The sequence below is a fragment of the Podarcis bocagei genome (assembly GCF_964188305.1).
Source record: "Podarcis bocagei genome assembly, chromosome: 14".
Lineage (NCBI taxonomy): Eukaryota > Metazoa > Chordata > Lepidosauria > Squamata > Lacertidae > Podarcis > Podarcis bocagei.
In genome coordinates, this window is record NC_138139.1 from 9990957 (window position 1) to 10018283 (window position 27327).

Genomic DNA, 27327 nt, shown 5'->3' on the forward strand with positions numbered 1-27327 from the left:
CAAGGTCTTGCTGGACAGAAGCATTTCCTATTGCTCTGTCATCTAATCTGGGAGATGCCAAGGCCAGATTGGGGAGAGGGGTCTCCTCCACCATATAAATATCATTGTTGACTTTATAACTAGTCTATACCATTGGCTCTTGTAGTAAATATTTAAAAGGGGGGAAGTTAAAACAATCCAACCACTGAGTAACTTCTTATCTGTGAAATACCTGAGTATTCAACTGGAAGTCTATAATACATCCCCAATCTTGAGAGAAGATAAAAAAGATTAAGGCTAGCTCATTTCAAGTGCCAGATATCTGAATCACACACTGACAGGCAACTAGGGGCTCATTCATGCTGTTGCTTAGCATGGCTAAGTAAGCTTTCTGTTATTCCATTAATTATCCGTGGTCCATACTATATTCTCTCCAGATTGTGGCTTTCCTGCACATTCCCCTCTATCCATTATTATTATTATTATTATTATTAAAATTTGTATACTGTGCTATACCTGCAGATCTCAGGGCAGTTGCAACATAAAATCACAATATTAAAAAACACAAAATAGACAATAAAAACAAAAACACCCCAATAACCCTCCCCTCCCCAACACATTTTAAAAGAGAATTGGATGTCAACCAACCAAAGAACTGGTTAAAGAGGAACTTTGTCCCCTATGCCTGGCGCCTAAAAGAGTTTAATGAAGGCGCCAGGCAAATCTCCCTGGGGTGAGAGCATTCCTCAAAGGGAGAGCCATTGCAGAAAAGGCCCATTCTCAAGTTGTCACCCTCCAGATCTCTCCTGGAGGAAGAAATATAATAATCTTTTAATACCCCCCATTTTTTCCTAATATTTCTTGATCATTTAATAAATTCTCATTTAATCTCCATCTCATTGGGAAATTTTGCCCTGTTCTTAATTCCACAATAATAGAGTTGTGATCTGATAACATTCCGGGTAAAAATTCAACCTTCTTTATCTTAATGTACAAATCTCTATAAAGCCATACAGAGTCGATTCCGCTCGCAGAATGATCTGCGCTAGAAAAAATGTGAATGGTCGTGGAGGAAGAAGAGGGAACGGGTAAGAGGAAAGTAGGATAGAGGAAAGTTTGGGAAGGAGGAGGGGAGCGGACAAGAGAGAAGTTTGCTCTCCACTTTAAGCGCAGCGCGCGCGAGCCCTCCGAAGCGGCGGCGCTTGGGAACTGCGCGGCTGGAGCGCGCAAAGGCGGCGGGACCCGACGGGGCGGGTCTCCGCCGCAGAGGGCGGAGCGGTTTCAACAAGCCCTGAATGAGCCCGCGGGGGCGGCTAGTCTCGGCTCCGAGGAGGCGGCATGCAGCTGCAGGTCGCGGTGCCCTCGGTGGGGCTGCAGCTGTCCGAGGGCGACCAGAGCCCGGAGAAGGCGCGCACGGTGAGTGGCGGCGGCGGCGGCGGCAGCCCGTCGGGTTGCTCCCGGAGCGGGGCTTGGGTTCTTTTGCAGCCGCGGGGCCGGGAGGAAGAGCCCGTCCGCCGGTGCCTCTGGCGGGCTGGAGGGGAGAGCGGCTTCGAAGGCAGCGGGTGCCGTCGGTGCCCGTGGCCAGCCTACAAGCGCCTTTGGCAGGGAGAAAGGGGGCGCTGAACTTGCTGGTGGGGCTTTGCAGAGGCCGGGCGAGCGAGGGAGGGGCTTCTTTGCCCGACACGTGTAGCCTGGGTACCCTTCAGAAGTGAGAAGGCGCGCGAACAGCCTGCTTCTGGCGTCTCCAAGGGACGCGAGACGCGATTGTGATTCTTCCAACACCGCCGCCTTTTTGAGTCTGGTGAAAAAGAAGAAAGCTGGAAGAAGAGACGCTTGGAGGAAGGACGGACCTGGAGACTCCCTTTAGCGATTGAATGACTTGAGTCTGTGTCCCCCAACAAGCCCGTACCCCACCGCTCAAAAAGGGGGGTTTATTACAGCTTCTGTGGGATATGGCAGGTGTAGATAGAAAGGAAAATGTTAGCAGTGAGGGCGGAGAAGAATGAAATGTAGACCCTGATAATTGTGCTGAAGCTTAAAAATCTCCCAAACAAGTACAGTGCCCCCATCACATGACAGAGTTGGTAAGACCAGCAGGGCACTATTTGAGGCTCCCAGTCGTGTGTGTGTGTGTACACAAATGCACATGGGGGAGCATGAAATTGGGTCTTTGACCTGGTTGAAATAAAGCCTAGTTTTGGCTCTGCCTCCTGGCACTGATGAGCTAATGAACAACTGCAGTGCGATTAAAAAAAAACAAACTTATCTCAATTCAAGGCCACAGGTGATAGAACCAAACTTCAAAATACTTCCTTCTCTGGGAAGAAAGTGCACACTGTGGAAAGCACTTGATTAAATATATCCTCCTTGTTTCATTGTTTAAGCTGAGTTCCCATTGGCATCATCGCCGCAGGCAGCAGTTTCTTATAAGATGGGAATCCTGTGACACACACACACACCTGGAAGTTGTTGGACTACAATTCCCATCATCACTGATGCGGACCATGCTGGCTGGGCCTGTTGGAGTCAGAGTCTCACAACGTCTAGAGGGCCACAGCTTCCGTATTCCCCTAAGAAGGCTTCCAAAAATGGGGTAGCTGGAAACACATTCATTCCATGATGTTTCTCAGTGTCTCTGTTCTGTTAAAAGATAAGAGCTGGCATGGGAAGCCTCTCGGCCTCTAGATAATTATGGAGTCAATCAATATCTGGAGAACCAGCCGTTTCCTACCCCTGACTTAAAGAAATGTTTATGCTGCTTGAAAGTATACTGGTTGAGACAATAATACACAGAATACGGGCATGATGTGTTTTATTAAAATGATGCATATTGTTCCAGAAACCTGCCCCCCCTGCCATGTTTGGGAGGAGGGAACAGCCACTCCTCACACTGTTGCCACAATAACACACACACAAACACACACCTCCCCTGTAGGAACGGGCAGAATGGCAGTTGTCGTGCCTCTGCTCCTTGTAGAACTAGAAGAAACTAGGAGGTTGCTAAGATCTGTAAGGCAAGATCTACTTCACTCACATGCACACACTTAAAAAAATCCTTCTGGCCACGAGGAGCCAGAAGGCACAGAGTAACTGCCGCCAGTACATTTTGGCAGCTGAGGCAGACCCCAAAATTGCACCTCCCCTCCCTGCCAGGAAAGAAGAGGTGCAGCAAGACCTACATCCAGAACAAGGGGGGCGGAGGAAGATTGGCACTGGAATCAGCTGCCCCGGTGGATCCCTTTGCCTGAGTCAGTCACCTCATCTTGCCGCATGGGTGGGCCAGCCTTGAGTGCAGTACTTAGAGATGACAGATTCTCATGTGGCACCACTGTAGGTCATTCTGGGGTACTGGGGGTGGGAAACTAGTTAACCCGAGAGTGGGGTGGGGGTCGGTATGGGGTAGTGGTTAAAGCATCCGATTAGGACTTGGGAGATTGGGGTTCACATCCCAACTCGGCCACGGAGCTCACAAGACAACCTTGAGCCGGTCACAGTCTCTCCATCTGAAATACCTCACAGGGTGGTTAAAAAATGAAGAGACAAGAGAACCATATACAGTGGTACCTTGGGTTACAGACACTTCAGGTTACAGACTCTGCTAACCCAGAAATAGTACCTCGGGTTAAGAACTTTGCTTCAGGATGAGAACAGAAATCGTGCAGCAGCAGCAGGAGGCCCCATTAGCAAAGGTGGTGCTTCAGGTTAAGAAGAGTTTCAGGTTAAGAACGGACGTCCAGAACGAATTACGGTAAGTTCTTAACCCGAGGTACCACTATACACCACTTTGAGCTCCTTAGAGGAAAGGTGGGGGCATACATCTAATAATCAGGGCCGTCCCTCCCACAAAGCAAGGTGAGGCAACTGCCTTTGGTGGCAGGATCCACAAGTGCAGCAGAACCCAGCAGAGAGCTTTATTCCCCACTCGTTCATGATGTAGATCTTCACTCACCCCTTCTTTCCTGGTGGGGAGGTATGCCTCGGGTGCTAAAAGGTCTTGGGATGGTCCTGGTAATAATAAATAAATAAACTCTATTGTGTGGCTATAGAATGACTTGGGCCTTTGGGTTCCTCTAGGCCAGTATGATAGACTCTGACTGGCAGCAGAGTTTTCTCCAGCGTCTTGGACAGAGGTGATCCCTTGCCCTAAAATCTGAGATCCTTTTAAACTGGAGGCAGAAGAAGAGCCTGTTGGATCAATTCAATGGCCCGTCTAGTCCAGCATACTGTTCTCGCATGAACTGGACTAATCCTCTTTTAAAGCCATCCAAGCTGTTGCCCATCACTGCCTCCTGTGGCAGTGAGTTCCATGGTTTAACTGTGCACTGCATGAAGAAGTCCTTTCTTCTTCTTTTGCCAATTAATTTTTATTAACATTCCAAATTGTTAACAAATTAACAACAAATTAATTCCATTTAAAAGTTGACTTTCCACCCCACCCTTCCAAGATGCTTCTTTCCCCTCCCTCCTTTGCTGCTAACAATAAAACACTTTATCTTAATTTTGCATCCTTTTGCATCCATTCTCTATTTCCATTGACTGTTTATGTTCAATTCCTGCTTAGGCTTTTATTTACTCTTTTGCCAGCTAATCGAATAGAGTTAATCTTTTATCAAGCCATGTAAATCATTCATCATAATTTTAAATCACATGTCCTCCAATACGACTTATTCATCATGGCTTTATTTTATCCATCCTGAATCTTCCAACATTCAGCTTCACTTGAATGCCCATGAGTTCTAGGGTCTAGAGATGTGAAGGTTTCAACCTGGGATTTTCTGTGTCCCAAAGCATGTGCTATGGGAAATCTGAGAAGCCCACTTAGATCAGATTTCTGTCGTGCATCTAGCAGTGCTAATGCCAAAAGGCCCAAGCCAAATTAAGAGCAGACACTTAAGACAGGATTCTGGTAAATTGGGACATCAGCTGTGGATTGACCAGCCTTGTTTTCGTGGAGGGAAGTGAACTTAGAGTGGCCTGTCTCCAGCTCACACTGAGCGAAGCATAAACATCAGGCATGGCATCTCTTGGGCACAGAGTTTCCCGGTTTCCTTATTGGTTGGCAATTCTCTCTGTTTAGTTAAGCTGGGTGTGGTGACCGTGGTTCTGTGTTCCAGCTGGAAGGAGCTTACTTTGCTTGTGCCTTTATGGGGAAACTGCGATTGGAACATAAAATGCCTTATGTGGCAGGATATTTTTGGCCCTAGGAACCTAAGAAACCACCTACCAGCCATTGGTCCTTCCAGCTCAGGCAGCAACTCTCCGAGTCGGAGGTCTCTTTTAGCCCTACGGAGAGATGCTACATGGAACTGAACATGGGGGAGCTGAGCATGTCGTATTCTATCACTCAGCCATGACTTTTCACTAATGAATCCGATTTTTTCCTTTTTAAAAAGCAAGCTTCTAGTCCTCATGGGAAGCAGTGATAGGCTTGAAGGCACATGATCAGGACCTAGTGCAATTTCAGGAAGCAGAGGAGGAGTGACGCAGCGATCCCACTGGCCAGAGGGTTAGACTTCAGTGCCTTGTATCGCTTCTTCCCTCCCCAACCCTATTCCATGGTTGTGGGAAGGAAAGAGAATAAAGGATGTGCATGCATATTGGTTTAAAGTAGATCACAATATGATTTTTCTAGTTGCCAAGTTCTCCCACTGCTGGCACAGCAGGGCTCTTGTATGTGTGCCTAGATGAGGAAGAGAAAGCAACGTATACTAAAAATAGCAGTCTGTGTGTACACACACACACACACACACACACACACACACACACAACCTGCTGCTGCCACTACACAAACTTTCTGTGAATAGACTGCTTTTGACATTCCGGGGGTGCTCCAATTCTTTTTTTTATCCTTGTCTTTTCCTCATTTCATTTTAAATTCATATACCAACTTTTTCCATTGCTGACCCCAAGACAGTTTGCAGCCCAAGGTGAGGACTGTACCATGTGCTTCCCTCCCAAAAAAATATTTGGATCTGCTGCGCAAGGAGGGTCTGTTGCTGCAGCTGCAATTCATGGTGACCAGAAGTGAGTGTTGGGTGCGTGAATAGTTGCTTCAGCCGGGTAAACTGAGGCCTGGGCCCAGGGACTTTGGTTTGTTTCCCCCCCAAGGAGCTGGCCCCTTTGGTCTCCTTTTCTCTCTCCTGAACGACTAAGTACACAAAACTTGTGGGGCACCTCTGCTACATCTCGGGGGCATCTGGGCACAAACCCTTCAAGAGGAGATATGTGCTGCATTACAATCTATGCTTTGCTGGAGTTGTCCGAAGTGTATTCGCCGCACTTCAACTGCACACATTCCTCAGGCCCGACACGGAGTCTTCTGCTGGGTGTTCTTTTATGCAGAGCCGAGTTTATTCAGTATCCCTCCCCCTGCCCCCCTGCTCCCATTTGGCACTTTTGAGAAGCAAAGCCAAAGGCTGATTTCAAAGAGGCTTTTGTCCAGCGGTGTTTGCTTTGGGGAGAGACTGGACTGCGGTGCATTGTGGGGGAAGAAAGCAAGATGACAGCCCTGCTATTGCAGAGAGTTAAGACAGATCTCATCTGTTCAGCAGCAGCAGAGCTGTTTTGTGGTGTGGGTGGGGCACGTCCGGGTGAAACTGATGAGCTTGTGCCTAACCTTTCAGGTGTTCAAGGTGGAAATCCTGTGGAACGGGAGGAAACATTGCATTGAGAAGCGCTACAGCGAGTTCCATGCCCTCCATAAAAGGGTAAGGTGGGTGCATGAGAGTCAAGGGGGGGGTGGCGAGCTTGTGGCCCTGCTGGGTGTCATTGGACTACAAATCCCATCATCCTCGACAACTGCCCATGCCGGCTGGGACTGATGGGTGTTGGAGTCCCACCCACTAAAGAAGAATGGAGAAGTACAGTGGTGCCCCGCAAGAGGAATGCCTCGCAAGACGGAAAACCCACTAGACAAAAGGGTTTTCCGTTTTTGAGCTGCTTCGCAAGACGAATTTCCCTATGGGCTTGCTTTGCAAGACGAAAACGTCTTGCGAGTGTTCCGATTTTTTTCTGCTCCCCCCCCCTTTTTCTAGGCCGCTAAGCCGCTAATAGCCTTTTAGCCGCTAAGCCGCTAAGCCTTTAATAGCCGCTAATCCGCTAAACCGATAATAGCGCTAATCCGCTAAGCCGCTAATAGGGTCGCTTCGCAAGACGAAAAAGCCGCTAGACGAAGAGACTCGCGGAACGGATTATTTTCGTCTTGCGAGGCATCACTGTAAGGGGATGGATTGTGCAGAACTGGCAAAGTACGTTACGCTAAAATAAGAAAATAAGGTTTTATGGAAGAATGCAAACCCTTTTCGGATTACAGTGGTACCTCTGGTTATGTACTTAATTCGTTCCAGAGGTCCATTCTTAACCTGAAACTGTTCTTAACATGAAGCACCACTTTAGCTAATGGGGCTTCCTGCTGCTGCCGCGCCGCCGGAGCACGATTTCTGTTCTCATCCTGAAGCAAAGTTCTTAACCCGAGGTACTATTTCTGGGTTAGCGGAGTCTGTAACCTGAAGCGTCTGTAACCTGAAGCGTATGTAACCCGAGGTACCACTGTACTTAACCTGAGGTACCACTGTACATGTAACTGTGAACCTGAAATACAGCTTAGCTTTTTGGTTTCCTGGAGTGTCACATTAACTTTTGCTGCTTTGGGCATATGTCTCTGCTCAAGGGAAGTGAAAGAACCCTCGGCTTCCATGTTGTGTCTGTTTGTTTTTGGAGGGGGGATGGAGGAGTTGAAGAAGGGCGGCCCCATATTACTGCCTATGGCCATAGACACTGCACACACCACACATTTAAAGCGCACGCACCCTAAAAAGAATCCTGGGAACTGTAGTTTCCCCCCAGTCCCCAGCACCCTTAAACTACAGCTCCCAGGAGTGGGTATACGGTTAGATACACGGTTTTCCCAGCCATAGTATCTGTGAGCAAGATTAGAGGGGAATGTAGAAAGGGAAGCCCTGTTTGACTGTTGCTTTCAACAGTGTGTGGCAGGAAATTTCCCACTGCTATCTCTCTTTTTTAAGTTAATTTAGGCACTGTTCACTGGGTGTGCTAAGCTAATGCAAAGAAAGTCTTGCTCAATCACCATGTCTTCCTTGCAAGTGTACTGATGAAAATAACATGCAAATAAATCTTTGAATTTGCTTGAGTACCATATTTGTGCCATCTTGAGGATGCTCTGCCGAATTCTCTCCCTCCCCCGCCAGTCAATACCTCAGTCCAAATACTTTTAGGGTGGGTGTGGAGGGAGACGTAAAAAATATATATATTTATAAAGTAAAATGAATGCAGTGTGGTTTTTTGCTTACTGAGTATGGGTCAAATAAACATGCCAGATCATATACCCATGGGTTTGGGGCAGTGGCAGCAAACTGGTACCCCTCCAGATGTTGTTGAATTCCAGATGTTGTTGGACTTTCAGGCCAGCAACATCTGGAGGGCAGGCACCATGTTTCAAATGCCTGCCCTTGCTTTCGGGGCAATGGATTTTTCCTCCTGGGCATTGGATAATTCTATATTCCATATTTTCTGTAAAGCCCACATTGCAGGTCTTGACCCAAGACTTCCAGACTTCCAATTGGGGCTGACCCAGACTGCTTGCTACCTTGATGCAGAGGACAAGATGGCTCTCCCTCTACCCATGCCCTGTTAGGGTGGGGGACTGTTTGGGCCCCAACGGGCCAGATCCGTACCTCCCCAAAACCCACTGCCCAACTTGGACAGGAGTGCGATCCACCCATCTGTCAGAGTTGACCCATGTGGGAAAGGATCCGCTTTGCCAACGCATTTCCTGCAGGAAATGCACTGGCAAAGCACTGCCTGGAAGGATTGAGTTCTACTCACCAGCCGGTGAACAGAGGGTTCGATCCTGCTCTCTGCTTAGGTCTGCTTCACCGGCATGTTCCCAACAGGGAACAAAATGACAAAGCGGTACCCAGCAGGATTGCTATCGCCCAGTGACGTTAGCTGATTGGCAGATGGGCGTGGTTTGGGGAAGCAGTTTTGTGGGCTGAATTTGACCCCTGGTGGGACGAGATTGCCCCACAGGCCATAAGTTTCCAACACCCGATACACAGAAATGGACCCTGCTGGCAGCTGAGCCTGACGTCAACACTCTCAGCGGAGAGCTGGCTAGTTCTGGGGTCGTAGGACAGAGCACCTCTTCTCCCAGTGCCTCTCTGACATTCAGCATCCACTGCCAGAAGCAGCGGCTTCCCTCTGCCTAACAGTAGGACCGGCCGTGGGCCTGGTGGATCCTGGAGCTCCTTCGATGTCCACACAGCTTCTCATCTCTCTCCCAACCCCCACAGATCAAGAAGAGATGCAGAGTCCCAGACTTCCCACCCAGGCGTGTCCCCAACTGGATGACGAAAGTCCTGGAGCAGCGGCGGCAGGGCCTGGAAGCTTACCTCCAGGTAAGGATGCGAGGCTGGCAGCCAAGTTGAAAACAGCCTCCCTTCCTCCCCAGCCTGCTCTCACTGATCCTGGTTCGTCTGTCTCCTGCAGGGCATCTTGCTATGCAATACAGAGCTTCCCAAGGAACTTTTGGACTTCCTGAAACTCTGGCAGTTTGAGCAGGAGCACAAGGCAGATCTTGGGTGAGTGTTTGGGTGAACTGGGGGGGGGGAGAGAGATTGAGCAGGAGCAACACTTTCCCCCTTTGTGCCACTGTCTGGCGCAAGTGGGGAGAACCTTTGGTCCTCCAGATGTTTCTCCAAACACCTCCGTAATCCAAACACCATGATGAGAATGCCAGGGCTAATTACCTCCATATCAGCCCTGAATTACCGGTGATGTGGGAGTCAGCCATTTCCCACTGCCGGAAACAGGAAGCTCCTGGCCCTCCAGATGTTTCTCAACTGCAATCCCATCTGCTACAGCCAGTGGGTTGTCAGGGCCCAGGGCAAGGCAGGTATTGTGCCCCCCTAACCCATGGTTCCTGCCAGGGCCAGGTGGCAATAGGGGTGGGGAAGGGTCTTACCAGCTGGGAGAGAGAATCTGTGCCAGCGGTCACTTATTTTATTTTTTATTTAATGAAAAATTTACATGGCTTGATTTAAAACAAAACAAAACACACCCTCCAAGCAGTTTTTCTTTTGAAATTTTGCATCCCCCCCCCAAAGTTTGTGCAACAACCCCTCTGCCCCCCCCCATGCTATGCCACTGGCTACATCAAGTGTGCCCAGGGGCAAGGGGGAGTAGGAATTGTGGTTCATTAACACCTGGAGGGCTGAAGGCTCCCTATACCTGTTAGAACTCGACAGCAGCATAGTAGTTTGAGACTGACTGTAGTTTTGTGATTCTTCCAGGACTACTCTACTTTCTTCTTTACAAAAAGTGCGGGGTATCTCACAATAACAGAATCTGATGCAATGCAAAATATAATGCCCTGATTTTCTTTCTTCATTGTAAGTTATACATACTGTGCTTTTCTCAAACATCCCTTTCCCTGCAAAATCCAGCGTGGCAGGTAAACTCTTGTTAGAGAGGGATGGGTAGCTGGTCTCTTTTTGACATTGTCCAGGCGCTTTCCTCCTGAAGGAGCTGCAGTCAAAACGCCAACTCACACACACTGCCCTTGTGTTGATTTACAGACTTTTTGGGGCCTGGGCAATTGACAGCTAAGGCCACATCTGCACTGCACATTTAGAGCACTTGCATTCCACCTTGACAGTCAAAGAATCTTGAGAACTGTAGTTTGTTAAGGGCACGGAGAGTTATCAGGGGACTCTCATTTCTCCTCGCAAAGCTAAAATTCCCAGAGATCTCCAGGGAAGAGGGATTGATTGTTAAACCACTTGTGAGATTTGTAGATCAGTGAGGGAAATTGTTGGGTGGGTGGGTGTGTCCTAACAATTCTCAGCACCCTTAACAAACAACAGTTTGTTTTACCATAGAATTGTAGAGTTGGAAGGGGCCACGGGGGTCATCTAGTCCAAACCCCCTACAATGCAGGAATATTTTGCCCAACGTGGTGCTCGAACCCACAACCCTGAGATCATGAGCCGCGTGCTCTACCAAGTGAGGTCATGACTGTCAAAGCGCTCTAGGTATGCTTGAAGTGCATGATATAGGTGCAGTTTGAATCTCAAGTACAGTGGCATCTTGGTTTAAGAACAGCTTAGTTTATGAACAACTTGGATTAAGAACGCTCCAAACCCGGAAGTGTTTTGGTTTGTGAACTTTGCCTCAGAAGCAGAACATGTTTCGCTTCCTGTTGAGTGTGTTCCATTTGTAAATTGAGTCCCCCGCTGCTATGGGAAAGCACGCCTTGGTTTAAGAACGCTTTGGTTGAAGAATGGACTTCCGGAATGGATTAAGTTCGTAAACCAAGGTACCACTGTAGAACCTGGGGTAGATTAGGGTTGTGTTGGTTCCAGCTGCCATCAGCCAGCATGGTCTGGGATGATGGGAGTCCTGCAACATTTGGAGAGCCACAGGTCCCCCAGCCCTGCCTTTATAAGCTCCCAGAGCCACCCATTCCCACACACCAGCTTTTGTATGGAAAGGCTGCCTTTGTTACCACCACTGTTTGTGAACAGCCTGTAGTGCCGCACCCAATGTTCTTCCCTGGGCGACTTTTCCTCGCAGGACACAAGGCAAGTGCTTCACTGCCCCAGTGCTTTGTTTCCACCAGTGGGAGGGAGTCAAAACAGTCCCAACAACAGAAGGGTCCAGCCTTTGTCTACCTACTCCCTGGGGGATAAATGTGCTCATCCAGCCATGGAGGCTGGCATTTATTTTCTCGCTCCAGGGGAATGGCACTCCCTGTGGCTTGCTTGCTGCTACAAGCGGCAGGGAATGCTCTCAAAAGGGTCTGCTTTGTGCTCTTGCTGGCCAAGTTGCAAGCGCCTGTTCCTTTTGCAGAGAGATAAAGTGCGCCCTCTTCTGGCACTGCAGCATAGTGGTAAAGCACCTGCTTTGTGTACAGATGGTCTCAGGCTCAATCCCCAGGTAGGGTTGGCCTGGAGAAAGGCTGCTGGAAGGCATTATTGACTCAGTATAAGACAACTTCCTATGATCCTATGGCCTGGAGAAAGGCTGCTGGAAGGCATTATTGACTCAGTATAAGACAACTTCCTATGATCCTTTGTTCAGACCAGCAGCATCTGCCTGATACAGAGTTAGGCCATTGGTCCATTGCCTACATTATTCCAGTGTGGGGTGAGGCTCTCCTGTTTATTGCATTTTTAGCTTTCCTCTCCCTCTTAGGTTCAGGGTGGTGCATGTTGAGCCTCGCTTCCGCAAATGCATTTTATTCTCACAACCACCTTGCGAAGTAGGCTAGGAGCTGAAATGGACAGATTCTAACCCAAACGGTGGGGCTCAATTCTCTTTGCAGCCCCGGTTACCTGCTGTCCCACCGGCCGGTCATAAGTTTCCAAAGTGATCCATACATCCTCCCGGCTTCCACAGGTAATGGCTTCCTAGTAAGGTTTTTGGGGTGGTGATGGAGGGGAGCAGAGCTCTGGGCTGGTTAAGGTCTGTTATCAAGCAAGGGTCTGGGGTGCCTGTCGACACTTTACCCGATACAGAAACAATTTGTCGTGTAGTTTTCGATATGGGTGACAAGAGAGCTGGGGGTCCCTCACCTGACATCCTGGACTGGCAGGATTGGGGGAGCGGATGGAAAGCAGTTCTTGTTTTGCTGAAAGGCACCTGTGCAAAAACCATTGCAGTGGTAAAGGTAAAGGGACCCCTGACCATTAGGTCCAGTCGTGACCGACTTTGGGGTTGCGGCGCTCATCTCGCTTTATTGGCCGAGGGAGCCGGCGTACAGCTTCCGAGTCATGTGGCCAGCATGACTGAGCCGCTTCTGGCGAAGCAGCGCAGCGCACGGAAACACTGTTTACCTTCCCGCTGTAGCGGTACCTATTTATCTACTTGCACTTTGACGTGCTTTCAAACTGCTAGGTTGGCAGGAGCAGGGACCGAGCAACGGGAGCTCACCCTGTTGCAGGGATTTGAACTGCCGACCTTCTGATTGGCAAGTCCTAGGCTCTGTGGTTTAACCCACAGCGCCACCCGCGTCCCCTTATTGCAGTGTTAGAGATGCCCATACACTCAGGTTTGGGGTAGTTAAGCAGCGTCTCCTGCAACAGGAGGAAGCGGTGGATGATGAAATGATGAAACACGGGATCGCAGAGTCCTAACATGAGCCACTTTTGTGCTCTGGAACTGAACCGTGTGCTAGATCTCATCTGAATGCCAGGTTGAAGATGCCCCTTTGCCCTCTGCTGGGGGCGGCATTGTCCATCGGCCCATCTCAGGGGGCTTAGCTTCCTAGGCCAGAAGGGAAGACAGGAAGAGGCCTCAGGGGCTGCTTTCTGCTCCCGCCTTTTAAGGTTGAGTGAATGGGTTGCCACCGTTAATTCCCTCCTCTGCCTCTCAGACTTGCTTCCCGACGTGATCCTGAGCGGAGTACTGCAGGGTTTCTATGCACCCCGGACGACCTTCTGCCTGCAGTCAAAGCTTTTTGCGGCTCTTCCACCCGCCGACTTGACATCCTCTCCTTTGCAACCGGCCTAGGGAACGCTCAGAGGATCAAGTGCAGCTCTGTTCGTTTGTGGAAAAGCAACCGCCGGCTTCCTCCTTGCGTCGTACATTGGAAAGAAAGAGGTTGGGGACAAGAAAGAGGTTGGGGGAGCCACTTCTTGAGGCAGGCTGTGGGAAGGAAATGCAGTAGGTTGCTTTGTTAGGCTGCTGAGCTCCAGTAGAGTGCAGCTAACATGGCCAGGGCTTGTTGCCACTTCTGGCAGAGCTGTGGCTCTCAGGTGTTTCCAGGTGACAGCTCTTGTCAGCCCATGTGAGTGAGAAGCAGCTGCGAGTCAGGGAGGTACGCATGCCTTCCTCCAAGCTTCATGGGCTGGAAGCAAGAGCAGCACAACAGCAGCTGGGTACTGACTCAGGTCAGGTGCTGACAATGCAAGATGCTCCTAGTGTTTGTGTGCACAGTGACACCACATTGATAGTCTCCCAGCCTTCCGTCCAGTCCAAAGGGAGGCAGCAACTGCTCCCTCACTGCAGCGGCAAGAAACAACTGCCAACTTGGCATGGATCTGGTCCAGTTGGCACCTTAATGCAGGTGTAGCCAATGTGGTGCCATCCAGCTGCCAACAGCCCCCCAACTCCCATCAGCCCCAACCGGCTGTGGTCTAAGAACACCCAGAGTGTACCAGCTTGGGGGAAGCTGCAGTGAGGACACAGGTAGCAGAGCCCTCCCAGAGGAGTCCGGGTTTTTCTACAGCGTGGCGGGAGACCAGCAGCTCCTCTAAGCTATCCCAATAGTTTGGGGTTATTCCTGCTGCAGAAGATTACTGCTTTTTCAGTGGGGTAGATGGTCTACTTTAACAAAAATGGCTATGCAATAAAAACACTTCCACTAGAAATATTGAGTTGGTTTTGAAATTGCTGTAATTTGAGGGAGGGGGTGGAGGGGAGAAGACAGTTTCTGACATTGCCAGTGGGCTGGTTTGTGGCCAGTGCTTCTTAAACCATGGTTTACTCTTACAGTGAATCAGTATGCTAGTGCTTGGGGGTGGTGGAGCTGAGCCAAATCATGGTTTAGTTGCAAGAGAGGCTTTGTCCTTCCTGCTCAGTTTGTGTTTGCGATGGCTTGGAATAAGCCCCTTTATAAACATACCCACCTTTCATGGGATGCTAGGATTGAACAGCCACTTGCCTTTGTGTTCCAAACAGGGGAGCAAAGAGCTTTCTGAATGAATTTGGCAATGGCTAACAAAGAGAACTTTCCTTGGGGAAGTAGTAAATTTGTGACATTCACTCCCTAGAATACCTCTCTAAATAAATGCTGGGAATTCATAGTTGGGGTGGGAGGACCTAGCTGTAGCTAATAAAAACAACAACCAGGCAGTGCTAAAAAAACACAATGGTCGCGTTTATTGGTCCATGTGCTTTCTTACAAAACGGAATGGGACACCCATTGCCCCCCCCCCCTCATAGCCACTTGGGTGACCAGTGGCTGATGGAATGAGTTGTTAACAGAATGGAGACCCCACCCCCCACCCTGAAGCGTGTAGCTGGGGGAAGGGCGGACAGAAAGGGAGCAGCAGTGGCGGCAGTTCACCTGCTGTGGGACAGTAATGATGCGAGGCCTCCGTGAGTGTGTAGCCCCCTCGCAGCCCTTTGCAAGCCAGAGTCTGACCCTCCAGCGGCCACCCGGTTATTCTTTGGCAATGGCAAATGGCTTCTCCACCTCGATGACGTTGCAGTCGGCAATGGTGACATCTTTGAGAGGTTTGTCCCGACTATCGGTCTTTGTGTTCTCCACTTTTCTCACTACATCCTAAGAAAGGGAAGCAGGAATAAGAAGGGAGGAATGTTGGAAGTTAGCCAGGGGGAATTTTGCTTCTGGTGTGGGCCCAACTGCGGCCACATGGAGATCTCTGGATGCCAGGTTCCTGACTGACATCTCCACCTGGCTGGCCCCTCCAGCTTTCTTAAGCAGGTAAGCATAAGAGCTTATTCATTGCATTTAAATCCCACCTTTTCTTCCAAGAAGTACATGGTTCACCCCTCCCCTGGTTAATCTCTACAACAACCCTGTGACGTAGGTTAAGAGGCTGTCACTGTCCCAAGGTCCCCCAGTGAGGATTTGAACCCTGATCTCCCACGTCCTAGTCCGACCCTCTAGCCACTACACCACACTGGCTTCCTACAGTTCTTCTGCTATGGGGCAGCTACATAAATTAAGTAGGTAAATAAAAACGGGGAAAGCAAAATGTCACTGAGAGAAGGTTCTGAAATACATTCCTCGAAGCCTAAATTTATTTTATTCTGGATTGTTTTATTTGGTGTTTTCATATAGAGTTGGAAGGGACCCGAGGGCCATCTAGACCAACCCCAGCAACGCAGCAATCTTGGCTAAGGCATCCATGACAGATGGCCATCCAACCTCTGCTTAAAAACCTCCAGTGAAGGAGAGTCCGCAACCTCCCGTTTTAATGTGTTGCAAACTGCCTTGAGATTTTTTTCCCTTTAAAATATAAAGTAGGAGAGAAATTAAATAGTCATAATGATAAATCTCGTTGGTTTTTTTAAAAGGTGCCTAGACATTCCATTGTGGTGACTATAAGCTAGGTTTAAGGTGCCATTTGGCGATTTGCTTATATATCTGAGTTTCTAGCACTGATGACACGTTATACCCGTGGAGGGCACTTGGCAATGCCCATCGCATGGGCATTTCTAGCTGCCCCATTTTGCCCTGCAATGCAGCCTGGAGAATGGCAATACAGTCATACCTTGGAAGTCGAACGGAATCCATTCCGGAAATCCGTTCGACTTCCAAATCGCGGCTTCTGATTGGCTGCAGGAAGCTCCTGCAGCCTATCGGAACCCCATCAGACATTTGGCTTCCAAAAGAACATTAAAAAACCTGAACAGTCATTTCCGGGTTTCGATTGTTCGGGAGCCAAAACATCCAAATTCCAGGGCGTTCAACAACCAATGTACAACTGTATGGGGTTCCTGTAGTAAGCTCTTTATATATTCACTCTTAGGCACTAGTTATGCCAATCACTAGGTGCGCAGAGCTGTTTCCCATACACAGAGGGAGGCAAGACGTTGTCAAACTCCCAGCTTCCATCAGCTCCAGGCAGCATAGCGGATGGTCAGGGGCGATGGAAGTTGTGGTCCCTCTTCACTGGGAGGGCCCTCGGTTCTCCACCCCTGCAGTTCAAATGTCAGAATTGGCATTACCAGATAAAAATTCAAGTCCACCACAGAGATCTAAAAAGCCCAGGAAGCTGCACAGATTTGTGCCCGATGTCAAAAGAGACAAAGAACTCGGCACCAGGCAAAACTATTGTTGAGGGACTCCAAAATTGGGCACCACCCCAGAAAAAGCCCTCTCTCCCCTCCCCCCCCCCTTCCTACAGCAGCGGGATCTGGAGAAGCGCCTCCTTAGGCCCATGAACTGCCATGACAACAAGCTAGGAGGCAGTGAAATTTTAATATGCTCCATTTGCCTGGTCCTGGTCAAGTTCCCATTATTTGGAACCAACAACTGCATTAGAAATCCAAGTAAGGACCCAGATGACGCTATGCACAACACACACACACACACACAAAATTCCGCTCACCATCCCTTCCAGGACTTTGCCGAAGACAACATGCTTGCCATCCAGCCATGACGTCTTGACGGTGGTGATGAAGAACTGAGAGCCGTTGGTGTCCTTGCCGGCGTTGGCCATGCTCACCCAGCCGGGCCCATAGTGCTTCAGCTTGAAGTTCTCGTCAGGGAAACGGTCCCCGTAGATGCTTTTACCTGGCAGTTAGCGAAAGGGAGAGAATAACACCGTCTTCCAGCGTCCAGCTTTGTTTTTTGAGGGTTACTGCTGGCCAGAGGAGGATCCCTGTCCAACCCCATCCAGAAGAGACAGAATGGACTCGGCCCTCACCTCCTGTTCCATCTCCCCGGGTGAAGTCTCCTCCCTGGATCATGAAGTCCTTGATCACACGGTGAAACTTGCTGCCTTTGTAGCCAAACCCTTTCTGAAAAGAAAGGGAGTTTTTGGTAAGAGTGCGGAGAGTTTGCAGCACCCCTCTGGGAAAGGCTTGGTTTAAAGTCCTTTCCTGAGCAATCCAGAACCAGACAGTTTCATTTTTTTTTGTAAAATATTTATTAAAGGTTTTAAACAATACAAAAAAAACTTCACCTTCACAGCCAATAAGAAAGAAAAACACCATCACAATCCATCAAAGAAACCAAAAAAGACAAGAAAAACATACAAAGCATACAAAAAAGCAAAAAAGAAAAAAGGCATAAAAAAATAGAAAAAAACAAAAGGTTAAATTTCTTAGATGTTATTTCCATAACCCTCTTTCTTGACTCCCTCACATCTCCCTTTTCTGTGTTCCCATTTACAAAATCTTATTCAGCAATACTTCACCTTTTTTCAAATCTTATATTATACATTTCAGCTATTATGTCTCCAATTTTTCCCTTTTATTATCAATTATTTAAGCTTGACATAATATTGTCCAAATTTTACCTTTGTTCTTATAAACCAATTTTGCATACTCCTTTCAAATATATCACTGATGCCACGTTATCTTTATATCCTGCATCATCTAGCATTCATACAATTTATAATACTTTTGCAAATAATCCTTAAATTTCTTCCAGTCCTCTTCCACTGTCTCTTCCCCCAGGTCCAGAACCAGACAGTTTCAGAGCATCAGCTGTAACCTCTCCCATCTGTGGGCGGGAAGAGAGTCACGACTGGTGGAAAAGGGACCAAGATACTGGGGAAAACAGAATACTTTGCTGCTGCAATGCAAGTGAGGCCTCAGCAGTTTCTCCTCCACCCCCCACCCCCACCCCCCCACTGCCTGCAAACCCTAATGGGAGTCCAAACGCTCAGGGCTTTAGCCTCCAGCGGGTTAGCCCATTCCTTGAGCAATAAACTTCTTAATGGGCTCAGCTCTTGCTAATCACTAGCAATCCCTTGTGGTTCCAACTACTAACAGGGCCCCATAATGGGAATCAGCAGCGTTGGGTTTTTCCCCCCTGGGCGGGGACAAATTGAAACACTGAAAGAGGAGAGTGAGCTAGTTTCTCAGGAAGAAAATAAGAACGGTTCCTATTTTGTTGCATTTCAAAGGCAACACAAATGCTGGAAACGTCTAAAATATATAAATGAAAGCTGGGAATCTGGGGTGACGGTACATCCAGATATTTTTTTGAGCAGGGGGAGAACGACTGCCCCAACGTGCCACCCTTCCCTAGTGGAAGCCCAGCGGCCCAATGAAACATCTGGATTCAGAACACCTGATCCAGTGCAGAAGCATATGGGAATTCACATAAGTACCGTATTTTTCGCCCTATAAGGCGCACTGGCCCATAGGGCGCACCTCATTTTTTGGGGGGGAAATAAATTTAAAAAATTATTCCCCCCCCCCAGCCGCGGGGCTGGGGAAGCCCAAGCTTCCCCCGACCCCAGCCCCGAGAACAGGCTGCTGCCCGCAAGCCTTGCGAGCCCGCGGGAACTCCTGCTGGGCTCGCAAGGCTTGCGGACATCTGCGCGAAGCACGGGGCGCGCTCTGGAATGCGCCCGTGCTTCGGGCTACAGGCTGCTGCCCGCAAGCCTGGAGAGCCCAGTGGGCACTCCCGCCGGGCTCACAAGGCTTGCAGATAGCTTCCTGAAGCCTGGGGAGCGAGAGGGGTCCCCACAGGACGCACACACATTTCCCCTCCATTTTTGGAGGGAAAAAGTGCATCCTATAGGGCGAAATGTACGGTAACTTGACGGTCATATTTTGAAAGTTAAAAGCAGCAGTGAGAGGCAGCGGCGTAGCGTGGGTTGTCAGCACCCGGGGCAAGGCAAGTAATTTGCACCCCTTAACCCCTAACCTGCCGCCGCTGCCAGCTTCTTCTTGCTGCTGCCTGGTCTGGTCTGGTGTGGTTCTCTCCCGCGCTCAGCGCTGCGCTGGGCGGCCGCTGCACTGTCCCTCCCCCAGATAGTCCCTCGCTCTCTCTCCGCACCGCACACCTGGCACCCACCCCCTCCACAGTGGGCGGCGACCCAGCGGCTCGGATTCGCACAGCCAGCACTGCAGTGAGAGAGAGTGAGTGAGCCAGGTAGGGGCAGAGAGCTGCGAGTGCGAGCGCGCCCCCCCCCCCCAGATGTTGCACCCGGTGCGGCCGGCCCCCCTGCACCCCCCACGCTACGCCACTGGTGAGAGGGCAGAAGCTTAATCATGGCAGCACCTCATCTTTCTCTGTGCTTAGCTTAGAGAAGAACATTCCCTCTCCAACAGATCTTCACTCAGTTTCCAAATATTTGTGCAATTCGGCCAGCAGCAGCAGTGAATGGAGTGCACTGGAGGCAAATTCTGACATGCACCCAGTCAGGATTCCTTCTCCCAAGGGCCTGCAAAAGGAAAAGGCTGTAGCACCCAGACTTTGGCCTTAATAGTTTTCCAGGCCCTCTCCACTCCAAGGCTCTTTAGATGAGCAATATAATTATTTCACTTATTCAAAGTGGGGTAAGCCAGCCCTCCTGCGTTTGGGGGGCCTTCCTGTTGTGTGGGCCTCTGGAAGCATGCCCCCCAGTCCTTGCAGCCACCCCAAATGCCAGCCTTCCTTCTGCGCCCTTGTAAGCAGACTGACCTACTGAGGACTCTGACGCAGCATTCGAACTCACCTCTCCTGTGGACAAGGCGACAAAATTCTCAACCGTCTTCGGAACTGTCTTTCCAAAAAGGCCGATGACCACTCGCCCCACGTCTTCATCCCCGATCCGCAGATCAAAATACACCTGGTGATCAAAACAGGCTGCATCATGGAACGGCGGCAGAGTGGAGCCCCCTTCCTGTTCTGACATCAGCCTCAATATGCAAGAGTCCAATGCCTGCGGGGAGTTAGGCTGTCTGCAGCAAGGCTTACCGTATTTTTCGCTCTATAGGACGCACTTTTTCCCCTCCAAAAATTGAGGGGAAATGTGTGTGCGTCCTATGGAGCGAATTCAGGCTCCTTGGCTTCAGTGATAGCAACGCTAAGCCTCCGAAGCGCAGAGGAACACTCCCTTCATGCTCCAAAACCTTCGCGTTGCTTTCACTGAAGCTTGGAGAGCGAGAGGCGTCGGTGCGCACCGACCCCTCACTCTCCAGGCTTCAGGGATAGCCGCGCGCAACCCCTCCGGCAGGGAGAAGCTGCACGGGGCTATGGCTTCTTTAGTGGGAGTGGGATTCTTTTCTGGAGTGGGATTCTCACTTTTTGCGAGTACCTCTTGGGTTAAATTCCCAGACAAGTCCATGCTCCAGAGAGGGATGGGGGGAATCTTAAAGGGGAAGGTCATTGGTTCAATTCCTCGCACCTGCAGCTTGAAAAGGATCTCCTCCCTGGTACAGAGGAGAGATGCTACCAGCTGCATTAGAAAACATCCTCAATCCCTTCCCAGGAGTTTGAGGAAGGGAAGGGGCCAGAATGCACAGACAGAGAATACTTTGTATGTCTGCGGTTCGAAGCAGAGTCTCTGGCATCTCCAGCTGAAAGGCTCTTGAGCAGCAATAGCTAGTGGTGCTGTCAGGACAAGTCTTTGGGTTCGGCCAAAGGAGGGAGGGACCTCAAACACAGGAGGGCTTTTAAAGGAAGCAAAATAGTACAAACTGTTTTGGAGCACATGAGGACTATTAACTCCAGAGCCTAAAATTTCCCACTGGCTCCACCTCTCTGGAATGCATTGCCGAGACCCCAAAACCCACCTGCAGTGTTCTAAACTCCCATTGTTCTAGGCGCATTTTGCGACAGGGAATTTCATTAGTTCAAGCAGTTTCTGAGCTCTGGGCGCAGTACTGCGCCTGAGATTTCAGATATAAACTGCAGATTGGAAGGAAAGGAGGACCTTTTTCTGCCTCCCCACTTCCAGCTACTCTCTGAAGACTGGAGAAGAGACCCTCTTAAGAATATTAGGGGGGTGGGGGGAAGGCTAGACCATGTGAAAAATGAATGTAATATTTTAGCAGCAGTTCGTTCATTTTCAGCTTTGTGTTCTTGTTATAAAAAAGCGCACCTAGACATTCCGTTGTTGCGTCCATAGCCGAGGTTTAAGGTGACATTTAGCTCCTAGCTTTCATATCTCAGTTTCTAACACTGCCCATCTGCTCTCACTGGCCTTTGCTTCAGATCGCACATTGCTTTGTAAGGTTTTTATTTTAGTTTTCAGCCGGCCAGCCATTTTTCTTTCATTTTATCCTTTGGTGTCTGTAATATTGCAAGCTGCCTTGGGAGGGTTTTTGCTCTGAAAGACAGTCAGAACAATTTTTTAAGCCAAGAAACTCAAACAACAAAGCATTCAGTGGCACCATCAGATTCCTTGTGGCGTAAGAATGCATGTTAGTCTCTAAAGTTGTGCTGTGCAATGCCAGGTCTATAGGCAATAAAACCGCCACCCTACGAGATTTATTTATCTCGCAGGGGGTCGACCTGGCTTGTGTGACGGAGACCTGGGTGCGCGAAGGGGCAACAGTTACCTTACGAGAGATGGCGCCCCCGGGTTTCTCTGTCCTCCACCAGTCGCGGACTGTGGGCCGGGGGGGAGGGGTGGCATTATTAATCCGGGAAGATTGTCCTTTCAGGGCTCTACCATCGCCATCGATCCCCGGCATCGAATGTGTTGGCCTAGTGTGGGGCTCCGAGGAGAGCTTGGCTGTCTGGCTGGTGTACCGGCCACCTAGCGCACCAGCAGCCACCCTGTCAGGCCTATTGGAGGCGGTGGCCGGCTGGGCCTTGGAGTTCCCTAACCTATTGGTATTGGGGGACTTCAACATCCATGCTGATGCCACTCCCTCCTCACAGGCTCTGGACCTGGTGTCTTCCATGGCGACACTAGGGCTCTCCCAGTTTGTTTCGGGCCCCACACATCAAGCAGGCCACACGCTGGATTTGATCTTTGGCGTCGGTATAGATGTGATCATGTCTCCTTCGATTAAGGTGCCATGGTCTGATCACTACGCTCTGAAAGCCAGGATTGACTTTCCACCCCCACCCTGCTTAGGTGGCGAGCCAATTTGGGCTCGCCCGCAGAGGCTGATGGACCCTGAGAGATTCCGCCAAGCCTTGCGGGACCTTGCTCCCCCTGGCGACTCATTGACTGAGCTTGTTGAGGGCTGGAATGCCCAGCTCCTGGCAGCCATCGATGAGATCGCACCTAAGCGCCCTCTGCGACCCCGCAGAAACCGGGCTCCCTGGTTTACCGAGGAGCTCCGGAAAATGAAGCGGGACCTCAGACGGCTAGAGCGAGTATGGCGGGGTGCCCGTGACGGAGCCTCAAGAACATCTTATAGGGCTTTTATGAAAACCTACGAGATGGCGGTGAAGGCTGCTAAGAAGTCATACTTCTCGGCCTCCATTGCATCCGCTAGCTCTCGCCCAGCACAATTATTTAGTATAATCAGGTCTTTAACGTCCCTTGAGGGACAGCCAAATTTAAATAACAAATTGACACACGGCTGTGAGGCATTTGCGAGCTTTTTTGCGGAGAAGGTCTTGTCGCTCCGCCATGACCTCCCTGCCAATTTGGATACAATAAAGGAACTGGAGGCCCCTCGACTGTCCTCGGGTCCAGTATTGGACCACTTCGACCAGATATCCCCAGCCGATGTGGACAGACTCCTCCGAGCTGGAAAGCCCACCACCTGTCCTCTCGACCCATGCCCGTCTTGGCTGATTAGAGCGTGTCCAGACGAGGTGCGGGCCCTCCTGGGGGATATCATCAATTTGTCCCTTGGCACGGGGACATTCCCAGGGGAACTGAAGGAGGCAGTGGTGCGCCCGCTCTTAAAGAAAACATCATTAGATCCTTTAGATCTATCCAATTACCGCCCGGTTTCGAATCTTCCGTTCCTGGGTAAGGTGATTGAGAGAGCGGTTGCTGAACAGCTTGGTGGGTTTCTGGATGAAACATCGGCTCTGGATCCATTCCAGTCCGGCTTCCGCGCTGGTCATGGGACCGAGACGGCTCTGGTCGCCCTAACAGATGACCTTCGTAGACAGCTGGATCGAGGCGGGTCGGGGCTGCTGATTCTTCTAGATCTATCAGCAGCTTTCGACATGGTCGATCACGAACTTCTGGACCACCGCCTTGCCGACGTGGGGATCCAGGGCACAGTCCTTCAATGGCTGCGCTCGTTTCTCTCTGGTCGGGGACAGAGGGTGGCGCTTGGGGGGGAATTGTCATCGCGCCACTCCTTGGTGTGTGGAGTACCTCAGGGTGCGATACTCTCCCCGATGCTTTTCAACATCTTTATGCGCCCCCTCGCCCAGCTTGTTCGGAGTTTTGGGCTGGGTTGTCATCAGTATGCCGATGACACCCAACTCTATCTGTTGATGGATGGCCATCCTGACTCGGCCCCAGACACACTGACCAGATGTTTGGAAGCTGTGGCTGGATGGTTACGTGGGAGCCGGTTGAAGCTAAATCCTTCGAAGACAGAGGTCCTGTGGCTGGGACGGGGCGATATGGGATTGGGGGGGCAACTCCCATCTCTTGCGGGGGCGCAATTAGTGCCAGCACCGTCCGTTAAGAGTTTGGGTGTAATCTTCGACACCTCCCTTTCCATGGAGGCGCAGATTGCAGCTATAACAAAGGCGGCATTTTTCCATCTCCGCCAAGCTAAGCAGTTGGCTCCTTACCTCTCTCGCCCTGACCTAGCCACTGTGATCCACGCGACGGTCACCTCCAGACTGGATTATTGTAACTCGCTCTACGTGGGGCTGCCCTTGAGACTGACCCAGAAACTCCAGCGGGTGCAGAATGCTGCAGCGAGACTCCTTACGAGGTCTTCGCTGCGAGATCACATTCACCCGGTGCTATACCAGCTGCACTGGCTCCCGGTGGAGTACAGGATCAGGTTTAAGGTGCTGGTTTTAACCTTTAAAGCCCTATATGGCCTAGGACCCTCGTACCTACGGGACCGCCTCTCCTGGTATGCCCCACAGAGAAACCTACGGTCTTCAAATAAAAACATCTTGAAGGTCCCAGGCCTCAGAGAGGTCAGGCTGGCCTCAACTAGAGCCAGGGCTTTTTCGGCTGTGGCTCCGATCTGGTGGAACGCTCTGTCACAAGAGACCAGGGCCTTGCGGGACTTGACATCTTTCCGCAGGGCCTGCAAGACAGAGCTGTTCCACCAGGCCTTTGGCCAGGGCACAGCCTGACTCCCTCCCTCGGCAATCTTCGCAGAGCTCTGGCCCAATGGTTGCCAGTGGCTTGAATTAATTAATTTTTATAATGAATGATTTTAGAATGTTGTTTACTTTTGTACTGTTTTATTGTTGTTAGCCGCCCTGAGCCCGGCTTCGGCTGGGGAGGGCGGGATATAAATAAAATTTATTATTATTATTATTATTATTAAGTTGCCACAAGACTCTGCTACTTTTGGAAGTTGTCCGATAAAATGATACAGGAATAGAAAGAAACCAAAAGTCTGACTCAGCATAAGGCTCCTTTGTAGAATGTGGGATTTCTTATGCTGGCCAAGGCTGAGTCACAAAACCTAACCCTTTCTGCAGACATCTCTTTTCAATATGCATGACAACTGTCCTAATTTACCAGGGGCAGCCCCTAATTTCTGACCCTCCCTAAATCTCTCTCCTTTCCTAGCCCTGTGCCTATGAATACTTTATCACTTTGGGACCCCACCCCCCAAGTCAAGGCTCCTAATACCTAAGTCTAAGCACACATACCAGGAAGTTCTATTACGCTCAGTTGTACTTCCTATTGAGTAATAACACAGCAGATGCAACAAAAGCACAGCCTGTGTTAAACTTGTTGGCCTTTAAAGGAGCCGTAAGATATTTCTGCAGTGCAAGACAAGACATGGCTGCCCCACTGGGGCCTCCAAGCGATAACCACCATGCTTGGAATCAAGCATGTTAAGAATGAACAACTGTTTAATTTTTATTTGCTGATGTTTTGAGAGTTAATTCTATTGTGTACTATTCTAATAGATTGCTGAATATTACTTTACTTGATATAAGTGGCTCCATTTTAAAGTTACGTTTTAGTATGAATTTTTGACCTGGATCTGATCTTTATAAGGCGCGTGTTCCTTGCTGCACATTTTTTTTGCTGCAAATCGCCTTGCTTATAGCAACATAGAAAGGCGGCATAGAAATTAAAAGCCAAATGAAATGAAGCCGCGCATCCTCGGAAGGGTCTCTCCATCGCGCATGACTTTATCGCCTGGCCATCTAAGACCCCACCCGGTGCCTAAGCCTCCCAGTGCTTCTTTTCACCCCTCCTTGCACACCACATCCCGATATAAAACAAGACCATGGTCCTTTGAAGCCTTCGCCATATAGTCTTTCAAGGAGCACACGCAGGGGACGGGGTTTAGCTTTGAACGGCTTGCTAAGAGAAGAAAAATCACCTCCCCGCTCCCTGGGTGCACTGGCCATAAATCGCCTTTTAGGCTTTTTCAGCAATTAGCATGTTAAGAAAAATCAAATAAATTATTATGATGATTATTGCACAGAATCGGGCTAGAGGGCTTCTGCTGCTGCAGAATAGAGGGGTGCAAGCGCAACAGGGGGGACGCCCACCCTGCAGAGAAGTGCAAGGGGGAGGGGGCTGCACAGAAGCCCCCCCTTCCCCGCCCCCCCCGCTCACCTTGGCCGTGACCTTGGGCCCCTTCTTGCGCTCCTCCGCGTGAGTAGCCGGGAAGAGCAGCAGCAGCAGAGAGCCGCCCAGGCCCAGCAAGGCCGCGGCCGCCAGCAGCTTCATCTTCCTCCGCTCGCAGCCCCAGCAGCGCCAACCCGGCCACAGAGCCCGCATCCGCCCCCTTCCCCTCTCGCTCGTCCTCCCCTCCCGCCTCCCCCGCGCGCAATGGTACAGCCCCGAGCCGGGCGGAGCGGAGTCCTGGGCGAGAGGGATTGGCTGGTTCCATCTCAGGAGAGGGGGAGGGAGGCCGTTCCCCACCCCCACCCCGGGGGGCGTCAGCGGCTCCTGCGACAAAGGAATGCCACGTTTCCAGCCTCCGATTGGGCGGCGAGCTCGGCCAATGGGAAGCGGGCACGAGAGGCGGCGGCGGCGGCTGCGCGCCGGTTGGGTCAAGCGGCAGACAAAGGAGAGGCAGGACGCGCGGGGCGGGGACTACATTACCCAGCGAGCAGTGCGTGGCCGGCGGCGTCGTGCTCTTCGCTGAAGTTGCCGCCCTTCGCCTGTAGGGGGCAGTAAAACTATCTGGATAGGATGAAGGAGGATATTCTGTTTGTAGCCCTTTGGGAAAATGGTTGCGTGTTAAAGGATCAGACGTGTATAATTCCCATCTATAGCCAGATTTCCAGGGATCTGGCCCTGTTATGCTGCAGTCTTGTACACACTTTGTTGTAGTTGTTTAGTCGTTTAGTCGTGACCCCCTGGCCCAGAGCACGCCAGGCACTCCTGTCTTCCACTGCCTCCCGCAGTTTGGTCAGACTCATGTTTGTACCTTCGAGAACACTATCCAACCATCTCGTCCTCTGTCGTCCCCTTCTCCTTGTGCCCTCCATCTTTCCCAACATCAGGGTCTTTTCCAGGGAGTCTTCTTCTCATGAGGTGGCCAAAGTCTTGGAGCCTCAGCTTCAGGATCTGTCCTTCCAGTGAGCACTCAGGGCTGATTTCCTTAAGAATGGAGAGTTTGGATCTTCTTGCAGTCCATGGGACTCTCAAGAGTCTCCTCCAGCGCCAGAATTCAAAAGCAATTCTTCGGCGATCAGCCTTCTTTATGGTCCAGCTCTCACTTCCATACATCACTACTGGGAAAACCATAGCTTTAACTTTACGGACCTTTGTTGTACACACCTGCTTCTTAGTGTGGCATACTGCTACACACACAACGTATTTG

The 27327-nt window shown here is 50.3% G+C and overlaps 2 protein-coding genes across 2 annotated transcripts; one reads left to right on the forward strand and one right to left on the reverse strand.

Moving 5' to 3' along the window:
• Window positions 1-1239: 1239 nt before the first annotated feature.
• On the forward strand, window positions 1240-14369 carry SNX22 (sorting nexin 22). The gene is made up of 6 exons (XM_081169269.1): window positions 1240-1395; window positions 6603-6686; window positions 9291-9395; window positions 9487-9578; window positions 12323-12396; window positions 13373-14369. The coding sequence occupies exons 1-6, from the start codon at window positions 1318-1320 to the stop codon at window positions 13507-13509; spliced, it is 570 nt and encodes a 189-aa protein (XP_081025395.1). The 5' UTR covers window positions 1240-1317; the 3' UTR covers window positions 13510-14369.
• Window positions 14370-14857: 488 nt separating this feature from the next.
• On the reverse strand, window positions 14858-26295 carry PPIB (peptidylprolyl isomerase B). Its single transcript, XM_081169261.1, has 5 exons — window positions 26112-26295; window positions 20148-20261; window positions 17400-17493; window positions 17082-17266; window positions 14858-15286 (listed from the first exon to the last, which is right to left on the reverse strand). Exons 1-5 carry the CDS (start codon window positions 26274-26276, stop codon window positions 15164-15166), a joined length of 681 nt encoding a protein of 226 aa, XP_081025387.1. The 5' UTR covers window positions 26277-26295; the 3' UTR covers window positions 14858-15163.
• Window positions 26296-27327: the final 1032 nt, after the last annotated feature.

What these genes read in the sequence shown, in the direction of transcription:
- SNX22 (XM_081169269.1), top strand. Translation starts at nt 1,318, where the DNA reads ATGCAGCTGCAGGTCGCGGTGCCCTCGGTGGGGCTGCAGCTGTCCGAG. An exon ending in GCCCGGAGAAGGCGCGCACG is followed by an intron (nt 1,396 to 6,602) that starts GTGAGTGGCGGC and finishes CTAACCTTTCAG; the next exon opens with GTGTTCAAGGTGGAAATCCT. An exon ending in GAGCACAAGGCAGATCTTGG is followed by an intron (nt 9,579 to 12,322) that starts GTGAGTGTTTGG and finishes TTCTCTTTGCAG; the next exon opens with CCCCGGTTACCTGCTGTCCC.
- PPIB (XM_081169261.1), bottom strand. Translation starts at nt 26,276, where the DNA reads ATGCGGGCTCTGTGGCCGGGTTGGCGCTGCTGGGGCTGCGAGCGGAGG. An exon ending in GGCCCAAGGTCACGGCCAAG is followed by an intron (nt 20,262 to 26,111) that starts GTGAGCGGGGGG and finishes TTTGATCACCAG; the next exon opens with GTGTATTTTGATCTGCGGAT. An exon ending in CCGGGGAGATGGAACAGGAG is followed by an intron (nt 17,267 to 17,399) that starts GTGAGGGCCGAG and finishes GCTAACTGCCAG; the next exon opens with GTAAAAGCATCTACGGGGAC.